The sequence below is a fragment of the Pogona vitticeps genome, chromosome 2 (assembly GCF_051106095.1).
Source record: "Pogona vitticeps strain Pit_001003342236 chromosome 2, PviZW2.1, whole genome shotgun sequence".
Lineage (NCBI taxonomy): Eukaryota > Metazoa > Chordata > Lepidosauria > Squamata > Agamidae > Pogona > Pogona vitticeps.
In genome coordinates, this window is record NC_135784.1 from 141,941,617 (window position 1) to 141,961,029 (window position 19,413).

The window sequence follows — 19,413 nt, forward strand, 5'->3', positions numbered from 1 at the left end:
TGATTTTCCTTCCTGTCTTTGCTCATTGTCCATCTTTTACACAGTATGGATGATTTTGTCCTTGGTTTCCAGTAAAAATCTTTGCTTACTCCCAGGCCCCCTTTTTTATTTCAAAAGACCAAGGGCATATCTTTCGGAAAACATACTGGCAACATGTCTGTGGAAATTGGACTATAGTTTTCTGGTCTGTATTCTGTAGAGCAGGCTTAGCAACCTTATTTTACCTGGGAGGTTAAAGGTCCATAGGTGAGTAGCACTCACTCACAGTTTATATATATATTTAAACTTCCATTTTAAAAAGCCAGGAAGTTATATTCATTTTAAAAACTCTCTGCTTTATGAACATGGGATATTGTGTTTCTGTGCTCACGATTCAAAATGCCAGGAAATGACTTGATATTGCTGCACAATATCGCACCTGCGTTGCCATCAGTAAAAAGGATGCCGGGCTTCACATAGCAAACAGCATCCTGCATGTTGATGATAATCATGGCAGCAGTCAAATGGTGTACAGGATACCCTCTTTTGCTCACTACACGATACCTTCTTGTGTGCACACTTGTGAAAAAACAGCCATGATAATTGTTTTGTGTTTGAGAAGAAGAATTTGAGGCCTGAGGTGTAATGGAGATACATATCTAGAACATGTGAATGAAGGACATGTCATGGAATAATAGGAGATCATTGGGATAGGCCACAATAGTTGTAGCTTAAAAAGGAAAAGCTTAGAGAAGGCTTCAAAAAGCATCTCATTATCCTAAATTCAATATTCAGCGTATACTAGATGAATGAATGTAGTCCATGTGTAGTATAGGTTTATGGTTAAAATCAGATCCTTTTATTCTCAAAGAAATAGAAACTATGGGGGAAAATCTTCTATGTAACTAAGCAGCACAATTCAAGTGTTGCACTCTTAGAAGCTACGATAACACCACGGTGGAAATGCTATCCAGTTTTACTGGGGCATCGTGAAATTGGTTGTGATGGAGACGCACAACCAATTATGCATTTCCTTGCATAGGCGCAACTTCACATTATGCCTGGGGGAACAGGATTTCACCCAATGATTTTCTAACTGGCTCAAGTACCTCTCTTTGATAAGCCTCCCCTTCAGTGCTATTGAATAACTCTGCTTGTCATGTGGCTTTTTGCTATTGTATGGAGAAAAATTTCTTGTCATGGACATATGTTATTGGAGGGACTAGGCAAGGCAACTCTGTGTATAAGGGAGGAGAACAATAAGGAAACAGCTTTAGGATGGATGCACAGACAGAGGCATGCTAAATTCCAAGATGTTGAGCCCATAGTGGCTGCCATACACAAGTTATTAATTACAGCTGCGTCGTATCTTCTTTACTCCATGTTAAGATAATTGTAAGCTGCAGTGCAGTCACTGTTTCTTCATTCTATCAGCTCACATAACGTTTTTGTGATTGTGGTTGTGTGTTTACTGAAATCCATCCTGCAGTTCTGGTGAACTCCAAAGCCGGCAATAGCTTGAACTCTATTTACCTTACCTCATTAAATTTAAATTGTTTCAAGTGTAGTGGACTGGCACGGTCTCTGGCCATTTTCCATCCCTTAAACTTGCCTCATAATACAATTTATATCCATAGCTATTGGCATTGTAGTTGAAAAGTGTCAACCCCTTTGTCTCATGCATACCTGAGGGCAGAGTGATGTTGGTTGTAAAATAATTTTTGACAGCCTATCCATGGTGATGTTCTTACTGAATTGGCCATATTGAACTTGCTTTATGTTGCATATACAAATTAAAGCAAGACTGGAGAACATTTGGCCCTCCAGATGTTGATAAAGTAATCCCATAACAGTGGATAGGCTAGTTGAAGATGATGAAAATTATAATTGAAAAATAACTGGAAGACCAGAGTTTCCTCAATTCTCAATTAAAGTAAGCTCTAAGTTGCATAGCTTCTATTAACAGCTCTTCACACACTCCTTCATCTTTGCGCTCAGCACCCTAAACCAGCTTTATGCTTAGTGTTATTTCTCTTGCTTAGCACAGGCCACACATTCATGCAAGTGTGCATCCACACAGACACACACAGACACATGTGCCCACCTCTTTTTGAACTCTGCAACCCTCATTACACCACCCACGTGTCCATAAGATGAAGATAGCATTTCAAAAATCATCACATACTTGCACAGAGGTGTAATCACATGCCCCAAGGAAAGATACTAAAATCCATGCTGGCATATTATGTTCATTAGGACAATTCAATGGTCATGAAAGAGTGTGTTGGCCTTTTGATACAAAGCAAAGGTGGGGGGAGGAAAAACAGCTGTGGGTATAGCATTGCACCATCCATAATGTTTATATCTCTGTACAGTCTAAAAATGAAAGATGGGAGGGGGTGCTCTGTAGGCCTATATATCAGGGTCTACCTGAGTCCCTCCTAAGAATTGCTAGAGAAATGAAGCCTTAAGAGATAGATTCCCCATTTTTAAAAAGAACAACATCATCAATTTTCTCAGAGCTGCTCAGTAGAGTTTGGCAACTCTGATTTTGTGTGGAAATAAAAGAGCAATATGTGCTCCTTATGTGCTCTACAATACAAATAAAGAAGTGGGCAATACCTTTATAGACCTTTGTAGACCACTAAGAAAAATCATACAATCTGCTAGCTTTCGTGGATCACGGGCCACTTCATTAGGCCTGCTCCAGTATCTTGTTGCTGGTGCAGAGAATTTAGAGTCCCAAAAATTCATGGCAGATACGTAGATTTGCCAAGCATGTTTCTGTAAGTAAGAGAGGATGCAAACTGCATTGGAGGTGTGATTTTAAAGCTAGAGCTGAAGAAGATGTTGATCGGATATCACATTCCAGCTCTTCAAACAAAGAAGCCCAGGCATTATCCATATACCTTCTTGCATGGCCAGCATGGTTAATCTGCTCCAGGTCTGAGCAGATTAACCAGTGGAGCTATCCGAGGTGCTGAATTTTATCTCCCAAAATAGGTTCAGCACCTTGGATAATTTCTGGATAGTCACCAACTTCCTTGGCAGTGCGCCATGGTCCATTGAAACCACCGCTCCTTGAGTTGGCAGGGAAAAGACATAAAGGGAAGCTGAACAGTTTTTATATTGAAGCAATGTCTGGGTAAAGGTGCATTTTAAAAACATGGGTAATATACCAGTTGCCATAGGATGATATTATATTGTTTTCTGCAATAGCAATGTGAATGTGGTTGGCATTCTTTCCCAGCAGATGGAACATGAGGTTGCAACCAAAACAACTCTCTCTTTTTTTTCTTTTCTTTTTTTCTTTTTTCTTTTTGGTTGCCCATGGAGAATTGTCTGGCTAGAAGCCAGGAACTGTTATATAGAAAGAGAAACAGCCATGATGTGGGATGGTGGGGGGAGGTGGACAGGAGCTCCATCAGAAAGACAAAGCGAGCTGTGCCTTTTGCCTCATAAAAATAGCATTCTGGTGTCAAAGGCAGAAACTCCTTCCTGCAATAAATAAGTTGTCCTTGAAGCAGTATTATGTCGTCTTGTAAAATGAAAAAAATAAAAATGTAACTGCATTATTAAGGTACTGGTAGATCATATGATAGCATTTAAATGTGAAATAGATAGAAAGATACCACCACTGAGACCACATTTTTATAGACATGTGCGTGGATGTTAGTCCCACAGAAGCAATGGGACTTACTGAATAAACATGCTTATTATCACAGTGCCTATTTCCTATCATTTGCTGAAACAGGTGGGACTTGCAAGAAAAATTTCCAGCATATTCTCATGGGTTAACAAGAATGCCAGCCATATCATCTTGCTGGCATTCTTGTTAACCCATTCCATCTTGTCAATCCATTCCATCTGCAACATTCCTGAATGCCTGTTCTCAGGCATTCCAACAGATGCTCAACATTCTGTGGCTTCAAAGCATGTTTTAAGACATTGTTTGGGGGGGGGGGAGAGGTAGGGTTTTTTTGTATCTCCCCTTTTAAATTTAATTTTTAAAAAGAAAATGCTTCTGCAAACCTTGTAGTTTTCCTGAGCATGATATAGTACCACCATTTGTTCCCAGTGGCCTTGGTTGGTTGGTTGGTTGGTTGGTTGCTTTCTTCTTTCTTTGCCACTAACCTTTTATCAAAGCATATTTTACTGTGATCATGAACTGCACGTGTATCCATCAACAAAATATTCCAATAAGGTGTAATAGATATATACATACATGATTTTAATAATGATCCCACTGAACAAATACAGAAGTGATAAATAAACCAAAAACACACACCATACAAAACAGCTTAAAGTCCTCACCACAGCCATCCTTCCAAAGTCATCTAGTCGGTGTGCCTGCTCTAAATATCCACTTCTAATACTTCTGGGAATATTTGTCTGCACCCCATTTATGCCAACACACTTGAGGCTGCTTCCAACACCCAGGTTTGGGTTTGAGCCTTGTCAGTGCTGCAGTGTTAGTTGGGGCAATCTGGAGAAACAGACATGCATAGTGCGTCTCCATGCATTCTTATTAAGCATGTCTATAAATATCCAGACAAGTGAGTGGAATTTATTAATGCCATTTCCACACAATTTGCCACTGCTTTTGTCCAGTCATTCTGGGAACCCAAGAATCATAATGAAAACACATTAGTTGTTTCCTGGGTGTGCTTCACTGCTTCTCACACATGCACGCACACGCACACGCACACACACACACCCTTTCATTCCATGGTATGGCACCAGATACAAAAAGATTGCCACTGAAAAATGGTGGTTTTGGAGGAATCATAGCTTTGCTTCTTATTTGTGCCTAGAGGACACAAAAGATGCTCCAAATGAACTAAAATATTGCTGAGCCTTCAAAATGTGCATGCTTCCAGGAGCACCTGTGTATCAGTCAGGAAAGATTATGTTCACAGTCTCAAATCCCTTGACCTGCTTTTGACTTAACTGTTAATTACACATGGGTCTCCAGCTCCAGCCACCTGGCTGCTTAGCTCCTCATGCGAAACAACCCTCAGATTTAACGGCGGCGTTAGAAATACACATAGAGCCTGGTGAGGGTCATGTAGATGGGGCAACACATGGCCCAGGTGAAACACATGGGAAGGTGACCACAGATTAGAAGCTGAAAGTCATTAGGTCTCTTCAACCAACTCTGGCCCTCCTCACTCTTTGCTGCACTCTTAGCTGTTTCCTAGACTGCAGGAGCATGAGCTAAGGTGATGGAAAGCATGGAAAAGTTTGCCCGTTTCTGCCACTGAGACAAACATCTTACTCTAGATAGAGCTCTAGGTAGGAAGACACCTAGGGGTGGGAACTATATGGGGCTGCAGTCTCCCAACTTAGAAAACTCCCAGAATCAGCCCACCGTTACAGCCATGTTGGGTAGTTGATTCTGAGTAGAACAGTCCACAAAGTAATGTTTCCATATTCTGGGCAGGACTCACAAAAAACCACACTTTTGAGCTCGTTTTTCACATAATTTCCTCTTTCTCTCCCCCCCCCCATTCCTCTTGTTGTGTTTGTCAATCGATTCTGCTCATCTCTGGGTGCCTGCCCCTTGGTCCCTCACTTGCACAGACTTGCCTTTCTTCTTGACAAGAGGAATCTCATAGAACTGTGCATTTTTTTAAGGTCAAGGGAACACAGTCTGATGCACTGTGGCTACAAGCAAATATTGAGAATCTCTGATGGCCCTTGGCAGCCCTCTGTGAGGCCCCTAAAGCCAGCAGGATTCCAATCACCTCTCCTCACAGCTTGACTGGAATGACAATGCAAATTGTTGTTTACAACATCATGGTTTACTTGCTGCTAGTAATGACAGGTAAATACCCATCTTAGCTGGGAGATGGGGAAAAGAATAAGGGAGAGAAAGAGAGAGTTCAATATTGGGTGTGCTAAGATAAATGCGTGCAACGGAGTGTGCGCACACGCAATCATAGGTGGTCCCTGATCCCTTAGACCTTGGAGTCAAACATTGCTGGCATTCCTGCCTTGAGCCACCCCTTCTCACTCATCTCCATGAGAACTGCTTTGAAATTTTGTGTCTGTTGCTAAAATTCTGGTGGCACATGCTCCAGGCGTTTGCTGACTCAATTGAAATAAGCCTTTGAAAAAAGAATATAGGCTGCTTTCCTGGATCAAGGTCAAATTACTAATAATAGGAAGCTTCCTTCATTTTCCCACTCTAGCCTTGAAAAACAGGGCAAACTCGGCCATCAAAGTTTCATCAAGAGAAGAGGCTTCGTGGTGGGGTCACAGACACTTAATGGAGAAGAGTTAAGTTCCAAGATGCTGTTTCCCTGGCAACCAGAAGGCGATGAAAGAGAGAGATAGGAGATAACTTCTGAAATATGTCATTAAGTGGATCTGCCAAAGCAAAAGCTGACATGAAATCCCCAGATCTTGTCTTTGCAGTATGGCCACCCTTGTCCAAAATGATGCCTTGGGATCCACCCACTTCTTCACCATTCTCCCACTCCTGTCCCCAAAAAGCTGCCAAGCAGAAACAGAGGAGGCCATTTTTTTTGGTATCCATATGTCTTGGTTCCTATGATTTTTTTTTCTGCTTCCATTCCTAGCCAGCAGGAATTTTGGAATACTGTTGCACCCTGGATGCTATACCAGGTGGTCAGCTAATGGAACTGAGTTTCTACTAGAAGTACTGAAGGCACATGTGGCACCTTAAAGGCTAACAAGTTTCATTGGGCAGAAGCTTTTGAGGACTACAGCCTGCTTTGTCAAATACTGTGAATACTGAATGCCAGCTATAACTTGTCAGTCTTCCAGGTGTTACATGACTCTGATGATTTCCCTCCCACAGACTGACATAATTACTTCTTCCTTGGGGTCATTGTTGGACCAGAGGCAAAAGCATATGATGTGTTAAGAGTGGAGAGACCGGCTGCATATTTCTGCTAGGCTGTTGAGATACATGAACTGATAACATGTGTTACCATTGGAGGCTGATGATGCAGATGTGTGCAGGTGCAGACATGCTTCACTCTGTCATTTCAGGGTGAGTCCTGCCCCATTCAGCCCCTACACACTATAGGGATCTATATAGATGGACTACATAGAATAGGTAAAAAGTGGATGCAGACCTAGGCATACACAAAACGGTGAACAAAAGACATACCTGGCAGATTGGTCCTGGAGCAAGAAGCCAAAGCAGTGAAAAGCTTGGCACACCTAAATTTTTTGGACTGAACAGTTGGCAGGGAAGGGGAAGCTTTGCTCAAGAAAGAGCCAATTGGCACTTGACTGCTGATGGTCACCAGGTCCATTTGGCTGGTGGATATATCCCATGTTGTTTCCAGGGCTGATTCTGCAGAGTGGTGGCAGAAAGCCACAATCGCTGCTGTGGCTACAGCCTGGGAGGACCTGAACTGTGTGAGCTCCTTGCTGCCTATCAGCTCAGCTGCTCAAGAGATACCTCTCCCCCCCCCCCCCAAGGGAGCTGACTTTGAGGAATTGCTTGCCAACGAGGGAACTGCACTCTTGTACTAGGGCTTTTCCAGGGACAGACATGTTTGGAAAATAACTGGCACCTACTGTCTTTCATCACTCTTTATTGTGTAAAAATAAACTCAACAATTCATGTAGTTTCAGCAATAAAATGAAAAAAGAAAGAAAGAAAGAAAAGAAAGAAAGCATGAAGAACCAGTAGAAACAGTGCATTTTTAAGAACTGCTGATGTGGACGGTGAATGTAAAGATAGAACACCAACTCATTCAAAACCCAGTAAAGACTGATAGCAGGAAATAGGAAAAATATACAGCTTTGGTTAACAGAATGATATTTCAAGAAACATTTATCCTATCACACTGTACAATATATACAATTATATCACTATCACCCTTTTTTAAAAAAATTTTTTTTGGCAAATCACACGCAATTTGGACTGGATTTATTGATCTTTACATGGTTTTCCCCCTTCATCAGCTTATACTTAACATTCATTATTGGTAGGAAAGTGGTTTCCAATAAAGATCATTAGCAGATTGATCTTTCAAGGTACAATTCCGTTGACTAGTTTTAAAGAGCACTGCCTAAATCGTGCTGCTGTGAGTCAAGATTATAAAGGAAGATATCTGGGTTAGTGTTAATTGTATTCTGATATTTTTTTTCCTGAGCACTCTAGTATTGTGTTTTCACACAGGCAGTCATATGACCCACTTCAGTCTCTAACAAGTAGCAGTCTTCCAATACTACAGCAGCATCAACCTTGAACTGCTTATTACATGCACATCCATGTTGCATATTTATTTGCCACAGCTTTAAAGTTAGCCAAATGGCTCCGTTAAGCCTCATGAGTTTGTCCTTCATCCCTCCCTTTTTGCCCCTAGCTAGGAAAAATTCCTTGGCTGAGATGGGAGAGGGTGGCATAATTGAAAGGGGTGATGGCTGCAAGTCTATTAGTACAAACCACGAAATCTTTTAAAAAAGAAACCGTATAAAACATTATATATTTCAAAATAAGTTTTATCACCCTTTTATCCTTCATCTGTAGCTTAAAAGTATTTTTCAGGGAGTACCCGTTCATTTTCTATATATTCTTTTCTAAGAAAAAATACCTTTCTTGGTAGCAAACTCCTTTTACAGTGTGTTTGTTTGTGTGTGTGTATGTGTGTGTGTGTGAGAGAGAATGTGTGTGTGTGTGTGTGTGTGTGTGTGTGTGTGTGTGTGTGTGTGTGTTTACAGTAGCTAAACTTCAAAGGACAGTAAATGCTACTTCAGCTAATATCACAAGGTTGTCCAGCGTCACATTGAAGCTGTGATCCTCAACATGGGCTTTAAGGAGGTTCCATGAAAGTGAACAGCACATACTTTAGAATCACACGTTTAGCATCAGATGGCAGAAATTAACTCACTGACTTGTCTAAACCAGAGAAGGAGCAATTGTGTCCCTTCAGAAAGTGCTGGACTACAACTCCCACCATCCTTTTTACCATTGGTTATGCTGGCAAGGGCTGCTGGGACCTGTAGTTGAACAACAGTTAAAGGTCACACATTTTCCACTCTTGGCTTAAACTGAGGTCACCTTTTTACAGTTCTCAGTAGAACTACATTTGTGACAGCAGCCAGTCGATCACCTCTTTAAGAAGAGGTGTTTGGTGGCTACTAGAGAGTATTTAGGCAAACACACACACACACACCACTTGTTTAGTGCTCCGTTTGTTTTGTTTTATAAAAGGACATTACCTGAGAGAGGCATGTATTACTCAGTGCAAGAGAGGGAACATCAATCGCATTGAACATTAGGGTTGTTTTTGGGTGGATCAGATCTTTGTTCGGTGTTCATGAAAGCAGCCCTGCTGCCGCCAGTAAGCCCAGTGTGGAAGAGATCGCCCATAGTGGTATCAAAGGGGCAATTCCAAGCACATTCACTTTTATAACCATCAGAAGGTCTGATCCAACAGCACAGTGTACATTGGACAGTTGAGGTGCACAAACAGCAGCTCAGGCAGTGACCTGAGAGCTGTGGATTCCCAGGACTTATGCAAGGGAAACAAGAACTCTGACAGGAACAATTCCCACCAATTTCCTAGTCACCAGAATTTTAACTGGTTCTTTGCCTTTCTCCAGAAAATTACAAAAATAAGTGTAGTGCTGTTTTTCGGGGGGGGGGGGGGAACAACGCTGTATCATCAGCCACTTTTCTCCAGCCACACTTGACCACTACAAATGTGCTTGGATGACTTTTGTTTTTGAAGCATGAACTATCGCTCAGCAAACCCCCCACAGTTCTGCAGCAGCCCATGCATGCAGGCAAGCATTAGACCAGGTAAAACACGATTGAGGCACCTACTGAGACATGCAGGGAACAACAGTGCACCCCTTGCTTCCCCTGTAAGCCTGCAGAATCTTGGAGGGCACCTCCGCAAACTGGGACAGAATCACTGATAACAATACGGCACTTTGCAACCCGTTGCCACTACAAGTGGGAACAAAAGAGGCACTCCCACAGAACCAAAGCACAGTTCCCTCCCCCTTCTCCTGGACCAAGGCCAAGGGCTACACCTTTCCCCTTCTCTAAAAGAGCTGGTGCCTTCCCAGAGGCAAAGCAGTCTCTCTTGGGGACAACAAGAAGAAATGCATGCCATTCGTCACCTGCAAAGGGGTTGTACCACCCCTCTGCCCATTTATGTGACCTGTAAGTCATCTCTAGTAGTTTTAAAAATACTGTACAGGGCAGAGCGAAAAGGTGGATGGAGAGGCTATAGCCTCTTCTTAAGGGCCTGGAACTTTAGGGCCAGACCAAGATTTGCTTTCTGTTCAGTTTCTTTACAAGTTTGCTTACAAGCCTCCCTCAGACAATTCCTTATTCCTTTCAGAAAGGAGGAGTTCTTAACCTTTATGAAAGCAAAGCACGCCTCCTGTCCCATTGGGCCCAATAAAGGTGGGGCAGTGCAGGCCCATTATGCCATACAACCTGCCACCTGCAGTGAACCCCATTTGTATTTCAAAGGCAACAATCTCATCTCAGCAGTGATGGCCTTGGATATCAGGCTGCAATAGCGTGCCTTGTATCCAGCTGCTGCTATCCACTCCCTCCCTCCCTCCCCCCTCCCTCCCTCCCTACCCTCCAGCCCTTCAGGTTTATGGCTCTTAAAGAGTAAAGGTATGGGAATGTCTCACAAAAGGAATTAAGAAAATAACCGCATCTCTCCCACCCACCCACCCAGCCAGCCCCAGCCAGTTATACTGCCAGAAGCCCAGCGTGCATGGCCTTTGGAGGGGAAGGCAAGTAAGAGCCTGCAGTGGAACTGAGAAAGTAGGGTTCAAAGAAAGGAACAAGGGAATTCTCTGGGGTCTTCAGGTCTCCGAGCTTTGGGAGAAGCAGAAACTCACTGCCTGTGGAGGAAAGGTTCTGCAGATTTTTGTGCCTAGGCTTTGCAATGACTAACGGAGGCAGCTCCTCTAGCTGTACAACAAGATGAAGGCAGAGTAGGAAAAGGAGCCACACTGCCACTCCATTAAAATAGAGAGGAGGCAGCTGCTCCTACCAAAAGAAAAAAGAAAAAGGCCAGGATCTGGACAAACCGCCTAGGATCCTTGGCCTGGCAATGCTCCTGAGTCTCACATGTACCCTTGGTGGGTAAAGATGGCTCTCTTCTACCTTGGCCGCAGCAAGGATTGCACACAGTGAGGGACAATGCTCACCACCCCCCCACCCCAGAAGAGGCTTAGGAGAACTGTCCTAAACGCCACACACACACACACAAGTCTTCTAGTAAAGCCACCATCATGTGTTATTCAAAAGCATCTGTCCTTCTATCACTCACAGAATAGTTGGTAATATAAAATAAATCTCTGCCCCCCCCAGTGGATGGCTGCTTAAAAGATACTGAAGAAAGTAGGAATATAGAGTTATCCTTTTAAAAAAGTATATGCAAATGAAGACAAATGTGCTGAAAGAGTCGCACCAGCCCAAAGGCACTCAGGCTTCAAAAACGAAGTTGGCAAGCCAGAAAAAAAAAATTCAGACCATTCCGTAATGAGATTTCATAAAGCATAAAAAGGGCAGGGGAGGGGGGAGGTCTCAATTCAAAGGAGAAAGGGATGAAAGGAGGAGAAAGGGAAACAAGGAGCACTCCCTCCCCTTTGACAGCAGTTGTCAGAGAAACGTGGCCCAAGTCTCTTAGACCAAAAGTAAAAATAAAAATAAAAGGTCATTTTCTTTTTTGGGGAAAAAAAAACAGAAATGTTTAAGGGAGGGGGAAAGGTAGAAGAAAGAAAACAGTTCTCCATAATTCATTCCTGGGTGGGGAGAATGTCTGTTAAGCGAGGGTTGAATGGATTTGAAATGGGAAAGGGGGAGGGGGGGAATCAGCACTTCTAGTTGATCTGACGGCAGGCTTCAAAGGTCCATTTGGTGGCTCCGCCGTAAATATCGATGTTGGTCTCGGACCAGGCTATGACACTACCCGACAGGGCTTTGGTGCTGCAAGTGGCGAGGTTGTAGATCTCCCCAGGGGTGAGTTTTCGGTCCCAGATGTTGAAATGGGCTAGTTCTCCCACAAACGCTTGAGTGGCATCAAATCCACCACCAAGAGTATCCTTGAAGAGAGAAATTGAAAACAAAAGGGTTGAATGCATCTCTCTATCTCTTGAACGAGAAGGCTTCTATGCTTTTCTACATCCATCCATCCATCCATCGCCCATGAGATAGCCCAACACTGTCCAGCCTACAACCTGACAAAGTAAGCACTTGAAACAAGCCAGAAAGCTTTTACGGCAACATAGAAAGGTCAGCAAGAAGAGACTGCATTAGAGGAGTTCAATAGCAGGAAGGGAATGCACTTTTTCTGAAGTGCCTTTTCCATAGGAAAAAAAAAACAGAAGCTATGGTTCCTGGTTCTAGCCCTGCCAGTGTGCTAGAGAGGGAGAATAGCTGTGGAGTTTCTTTTCCTTGAGGCTAACCTGTGTACATGTTCAGTGCCAGGCAGGGACGGTTTAATTTTCTTGAGCCTTTTAATTCCTGTTTTTACTCTCCTAAAGTGTATGGGGGAGGGAATGTGTTTGTAAGCCGCCCCGAGTAGACTCTGTCTAGAGGGGTGGGGTAGAAATCAAATAATAAATAAATTAAATAAATAAATATTCAATGCAGCCTCAAATCTATTATAATTCGTTGTATGTCTGTCATAATTTCATTTTGTTTGCTGGAAACCGCCTTGAAATTTTGCTTTTATCTTTCTTGTAGAAGGGTATAAAGAAATACTTTAAACAACCAGCATTCACTGTTTGTGTCGATGTGAACAAAGACATCGTCCTTTGAGCAATGGCGTAGTGCTATGGCTGCCTCTCTGGAGGAGGGGAAGGAGAGAGAAGGCGTGGAAGAGTAAGAAAATGAATTGTGCTCAGATTTGATCCTACAACTTGAGATTTTCCTCTGTGTGAAAATATAATGAACTGAAAGACAGCATGAAATAATTGGATACCATGACTTCCCGCTTCTGACGGTGTGCCGTGTACGCCTGAGTGAGTGCGTTGGCAGGTGGCTTCGAACTATGTCACTTGTGTGTTAAGTGATAGGGAAAATAACTGCCTGCTTTTGTGAGAAATTGGAGAAGGACGTTTGAGTACCCCATGGTGTATGACCCCATGGTGAAATATTCATGCCTACCTGGGGGGCCTTCCTAGCGTATATATCACTTTGGTGAAACACAGGGAGTGCATATGTATCTCTCTGTGTTGCATATACCATTGTAATTCCCACTTCTGACAAAATAACAACGTGCTCTGAAGATCCAATTTTTGGGACAAATGTTCAATTTGTTCAGTTGGAAAGCCCACCCAATTCATTTTCTCACTGACTTTAAGTGTAGGTTGGTGGAGTAGATGTGCTTGAATGGGTGTCGTGGGAGCAAGCAAATCGGTTTACACCATCTTGGTAGGAATCCTTTCCCCACCTCCAATTCCACTGAGATATTTTCTCCATCTCAGTTCATTCTGCTCCTATCCCAGGTAGAACAAAAATCACCACATTCTAACACAGTAGTTTTTTTTTAGAAACAGATCTGCAGTATCCCCTAGGGTGGAACTGTTTTGTGTTAGTCTAGTCAAATTACAAGAGTCCCATAGGAGCCCACAGGATTTCCACTGCAGCACAGCTTTTACAAATAGCTTTTTTGGACTATAACTTCTGGGATGCATGGCCCCTAGAATCACAGCCCAAAATGCAACTTTTCCAAGCTCCGTATTGCGGAAAGCCTTGTGTCTGCCAGAGACACGCTGCACCAAGGCAGCATGTTGATCTAATCAGAGCATGTTGGCACCAGAGGCCTCTGCACAGGTATGATGAGACCTGTTGAGCTTACAGAATACACAAAACCACCAGCCATGTGCAAGAGTCTAGCGCAACCCCACCTCCCAGCATGAAATGTATATATGACAGAGCTTGGAAGGATGGCAGAATTTAGAAAATAAAATCTAAGCCTACACAAATTAACCCACACTTTTGAGTTCTCGGCACCTTCTATATCAATCCTATATTAAATTAATGAAAATTGCATACAGATCATAGAAACATTCCAGTGGTCTGTGCCACCACAGGTCAACCTTACCTGTTCCTGTCCCAGAACAAGGACTCCTTGTGGTTTGATAGGGTGGTAAGGGGCCAGATTTTCCCCATTGCCTCGTTGTGTGCCATCCTGGTAAGCCTCCCAGACACCATCCCGAGTGGTCCATGTGATGCAGATGTGGTGCCATTTCCCATCATTAATGACAAAAGGAAGCTTTGCTACCTGAGAAAGTTTTAAAAAAAAGAGGATTGCTGCAGTCACACGAGCCTTATCATGGAGAATAAGACTGTGAACTGTCCCAGAGACCCAGCAACTGCTCCTTTTGAGTAAGGCTTATTTAATAAAGGAAAGAGACATTTCCTCCGCCAACCCCCTATTTTCAGAGCAGCTACAGGACCTTCTGATCTCTGTTACAGTACTACAGATAGAGATCTGAAAGGGCTACAAAAATCTGGAATATACACTGAGTTGACATGGCTAGCAGTGTTTTTTTTTTAACTCTAAGGACCCAGATGCAGGTTTGCTGGTATAAAACTGTGATGGACAGCTTTCAAAACAACTCAGCTTTTATATTTTGAAAGAATATGGACATATTCATTGTTAGCATGAGAATATCCATACACACACACACACACACACACACACACACATTTCCCCCCCTGAAAACCTCAAGAATTCGGCTGCTTTTATTGTGATATATCTTGATATCTTGGGATGATATTGATGGTTTCACTAGTAGTATATATTAGTAGAATATACCAGATACTAGTAGAATATACCAGATGGGCGGGATATAAATTGAACAAATAAAAATAAATAAAATAAATATAGTTGTGAAAATCTGCAGCTGCTGATAAAGAAGACACTTGCCTGAAAATTCCTACAAAATTACTTTGTATGCAAAGTTCTTTCTAAAATTCACATCTTTGCTTGATCTTGGCCATGATAATAAAGAATACAACAAACCTAAATTCCCTGCCAGGTAAATGTAAATACATGCAGGGCTAGGTATTGTTCTTATTTTAAGCAGTTGAGAAGAAAGGAAGAGAATGAGGGCTTCTAAAATGACTTCCCTGGAGGGCAAGCTAAATATAAATACCTCTAACTCATTTTGTAAAAATTGTCTGCATTTTCTGGACCAAAATAGAGACTGAAACTAAGAAGGATTTAGACTCATTTCCCATGTCTTCCCTTTCAAAGTAGTGTGCCAGGATTGTAATAACTTTGATCGAGCGACTGACACCAGCACCAAAGATCTGTGAGTGTGTTCACCTTGTGTAAGAGAGACTTGGAGAAAGAGTGCAGTATTTTCACTGCATACTGTATTTTTCTGTGTATAAGACTATACTTTTGTCTAAAATCTTTAAACTAAAAATTGAGAGTCGTCTTATACACGGAAGTAAGCTGAGGATAGAAAACAAGTGGAGGGAAAAGCAGGGATCAAAGCGATCCTGCAACGCTTTGATCCCTTTCCCCCTACACTTGCTAAGCCCCACTTAGATTTCTTAATTTTAGATTAGAAAAGTGGGGGGGGGTCTTATACATGGGGGCATCTTCTACACAGAAAAATATGGTAGTTTAATGTTAATCTTTTCAGCATTTATTTTGTTTATAGCTTCCCACTTTTCTGCTCAGTAAAATGTTTTCAAGGCAAATTAAAGCACCAGAGCTGCAACACTTACCTTGTCATTGATAAGAATCTCCATGGGATTGTTGCCCCATTCAATAAGCACTAATTCATTGGCTTGTCCAGGTACTGCATAAGAGAAAGGTGTGCCTACACCCGGGGAGGCATTGGATTTTATCCACATGCAAATAGTAAAGGCATACATCTCTGGCAGGCTTTTCTTCACCTTGGCATACATGTAGTTAGTTCGCAAAGGGAAAGTCAGCTGAAACTTGTCAGTTGGCCGATTGTCTTTCTGACCTGGAGAAGACAAAAAGAATGATTGCCCAGTGTATATGGAGGATATTAAGGCTGCAATCCAATAACATAACCTAGGAGTAAGTTCCATTGAACACAGTGACATTTACTTCTGAGTAGACAGGCACAAAACTGCATTGTATTACAGGGTGGTCCCACCTGGATAATACTAGAGATATAATTACATACATGATGGGATAAGAATGCTTTGAATTTAGTTTCTAGCACAGAGGCTAGCAGCTGGCGTCAACTATTTATGCTGATAGAGCATTTCTTCCTATGTCTGTCTGTCTCTCTCTCTCACTCACTCATTCCGCTGTCTCTCCATTATATAATGAGCCTTAAGATGGCAGTGTTTAAATCCCTCCAGCACATTTCTGCACTCTAATCCTGGTCACATGGACAATGCTTGGGAAATAGGGTCTTTTTCTCACTCCTGTTTCCCACAACCTTTCATTAATTTATTAATGTATTTGCCATGCAGCTTTAAAGGGCTAACAAACACAAATTCCATCCAGAACAAAGAAAACAGCAGAAGGTTCAAATGGACACAACTGGTCTGGTTAAAGTTTAAAATGTACTAATTGCTCTCAGGGCTAAGAATATGTTACAGCTCATCCTAGGTCACTTAGAGGGTAGACCCCGATGCATTTCAGCAGAAGAGGTTGGCCAGCTGAAGGTGTTGTGTCTGAAGTCCATTATTAATGGAGCGACGGTAATTTTTTGCTTTGTGTCAGAGAAACATCATTTTGGAAGAATTACAGATTGCCTAATTACTTCCATACATAGGCACACAGACACCCACAGAACACTAATTTCCGTTTGCGAATTCAAGGAAGCAATCAAACAACAGAGCCGAATTTGCTCATGATTAAATGGAAAACATTCATCTGTCATCTGTTTGAATTTTTAAAAAAAGCAGAGCAAGGAGAAAATGGAGTTGATGGGACATTGGGGGGGGGGAGCAATCCTGCCTGCCAAGTGTGTGGTTCTGAATAAATACCACTGACCCTTGCAGCCCAGTCTGGCTCGCTCTTTCTTTCTTTCCTTCTTTTCTGTTTACCTTTCTCTAGGTCACTGATCCTTTGGTGAAGGGAAGTTAAAGTGCTTTCTATTTTCCCTCTTTCTTCCGACTCGTTCTTGGGGTTGTACTTTCCTTCCTCCAGGCTGTTAATCCGGGACAACACTTGCTTCTCTAAGTCGTCAATGTTATTCTGGAGGATATCCTTCAAGGAATTGGTCTGGCTCGAAGAATTCATCCTACTAAATTGCTGTGCAAGGTGGGGAGGAGAAGCAAAGAGAATAAGTGGATTGTTGCAAACCAAATTAACACACCGCAGCGTTAGTTAGGCAGAGACGCCTTCTGATGCTGGCTACCCTGACCGCTAAACTCCTTTAGAGCTTACCAAGCAAAAGAGCATCGCTTCATTAAAAAGGAAGCGCCCGACCTGCTCGTTACCCAAGCACTCCCGAGGCGCGCGGGGAAGGGGAGAGGGCGGGCGGGAGGCGGCGGGCGGCGCGAGTGCTTGAGATTTTACTGCGGACATTTTACCTCTGGAGCGGGGCAAAGGGTTGCGCCATTAAAAGCGATATGGAAGATCGCCCGGGTTGGGTGACCCAACGCCATGGCAGGCTTGTCTCTTTGCCTAGCGCTAAGAAATAACAGAAAGGGGGAAAAGTTGTACCTCCAAGTTTTCTAGCCTTGTCTTAAGTGACTGCAAAGTTTGCCCAAGTTGGCTCAAGGTCTCGCCCGCTGGAGTCCGGGAGAGGTCTCCCATGGTGTTTTTGGAAGATCCGGTTTGCTTCCTGCCCCCACCTGGTTTGGATTCCCCCGGCAGGGTCTCGAGCAAGCTCTGGCTCTCACACCGGCCCAGCTTCGTGGTCAGTTCCCTAATGGTTTCCTTTTGGTTCATGATGGTCTCCTTTTGCTGAAGCACCGTTTCCCGCAGCTGGAGGACGGTGGTCTTCAGGTCTTCCGTGCTGCCCCCGCTCTGCATGGAAGAAGTGCACATGTCCATATCCACCGGCACCGAGGTGCAGATAAACCGAGTCTGCCCGAAATTCTGGGCGCATCCTTCCCAGAAGAAAAAAGAAACCAACACCAAGCTGCACCGCACCGTTGCAAACATGGCTGGGGCAAAGTTCCTGACAGACGGGGAGCCCAGAAGCCCAGAGCTTACTTTCAGCACCATGGAACTGTCCCCCGGACTGCTGAGCCGACTGCGGTACGCGGAGTCCTTTTATAGCGAGCGGGAGGGGCGCCGCGGCCTCTGACGTCAGCACAGGGTGGAATCCCTCTTTAATTGCCTTGTGACCATTGCGCTTCCTGTTTAAGGAGGCCTAACTGAGAGTCCAGGTGGTACTGGCCAGGTGGGGTGATGGAGCAAAGTTGTTTTCCCGACTGTGAATGGGACGGTGGGGGAGGATATCGGGGGGCGGGAGAGCGGGGAGGACGGCGTGGAAGAGCCAGCTGCTTATGGCATGCGCATGTGCGGCAGGAGGAACTTCGCCTCCGCATGTCTGAAAGGGCCTTTACGATACCCATGCGCCTCGGCGGTGTTCAAGCGCAGCAACTGGGCTGGGGTTCCTGACCTGTAAAACGGGCCCTTGGGAGATCCTAGTGCAGCTCGAAGGGCTGTAAGGTGGAACTCCACGTGTAGGGTGTGAATGTGTGAATGCATGATTTTTTAAAAAATTAATGTTAAACTCATGCATGTAACTCCACTGTATAATGTGTGCACCGGTTGCCACTAGGCACGCTTTTGCTCGAGAGAGAGCCGGTGGTGTGTGAGAGAGAAAGCTAGGCTTCTCCGTGATCAGGGTCCTGTGGAGCCACGTGCGCCTGCTAGATGGAATCTGGTTAGCGCTGGAAACGGAGTGTGTCTGTGTCTCAGTGACACACACAAGGCACCTGGAGTGCGTCTCATGAGTATATGGTGTGCATCCCCTGTGTGCGTAAGTGTCACTATGGCAAATGCGAGAGTGTCACTCATCTTGTCATATGTTCATGGCAAGAGGCAACCTTGTCGGCAGGTCTGAATGAGTCAATGCCTGGAGGGCAGACAGAGAGGATGCAGAAGGAAAATGTGGTGCGGATACGGATGCTGGCAAAAACAAAAAGGGGGAAGAAAAGGAAGAAAAATGGGGGGGGGGGGAGAGAAAGAGGCAATGGCACTGTTGCGTGCCGACAGGAGCGACATGTCTCTCCCCTCGCTGAAGAGCCGGCGTCTTTCCCGCAACCCTGAATTCTCCTCTGCTTCGGAACTAGTCAATCAGATGTTAGTTTTTTTTAAAAAAGATGCTGATTCTCGCTTTCCGAAGCTCACTGTGATTAGTACTGAGTGATATGGGAGCTTTGCACATGCTCACAATACATGTGTATGTATTACGAGTATGAAATCCTGACTCGAAGGAAGCTCTGCTTCCAATCTAGCTCTGCTCTCCTTAGCAAATCCGTGTTGTCGCTCCAGTTCTTCGGCT

At 43.7% G+C, this 19,413-nt stretch overlaps 1 protein-coding gene across 1 annotated transcript; it reads right to left on the minus strand.

The window, feature by feature from the left end:
- Positions 1-11,660: 11,660 nt before the first annotated feature.
- On the minus strand, positions 11,661-18,336 carry NPTX1 (neuronal pentraxin 1). Its single transcript, XM_020813582.3, has 5 exons — positions 17,619-18,336; positions 16,997-17,204; positions 15,692-15,936; positions 14,052-14,231; positions 11,661-12,045 (listed from the first exon to the last, which is right to left on the minus strand). The coding sequence occupies exons 1-5, from the start codon at positions 18,123-18,125 to the stop codon at positions 11,824-11,826; spliced, it is 1,362 nt and encodes a 453-aa protein (XP_020669241.1). The 5' UTR covers positions 18,126-18,336; the 3' UTR covers positions 11,661-11,823.
- Between the last annotated feature and the right edge of the window lie 1,077 nt (positions 18,337-19,413).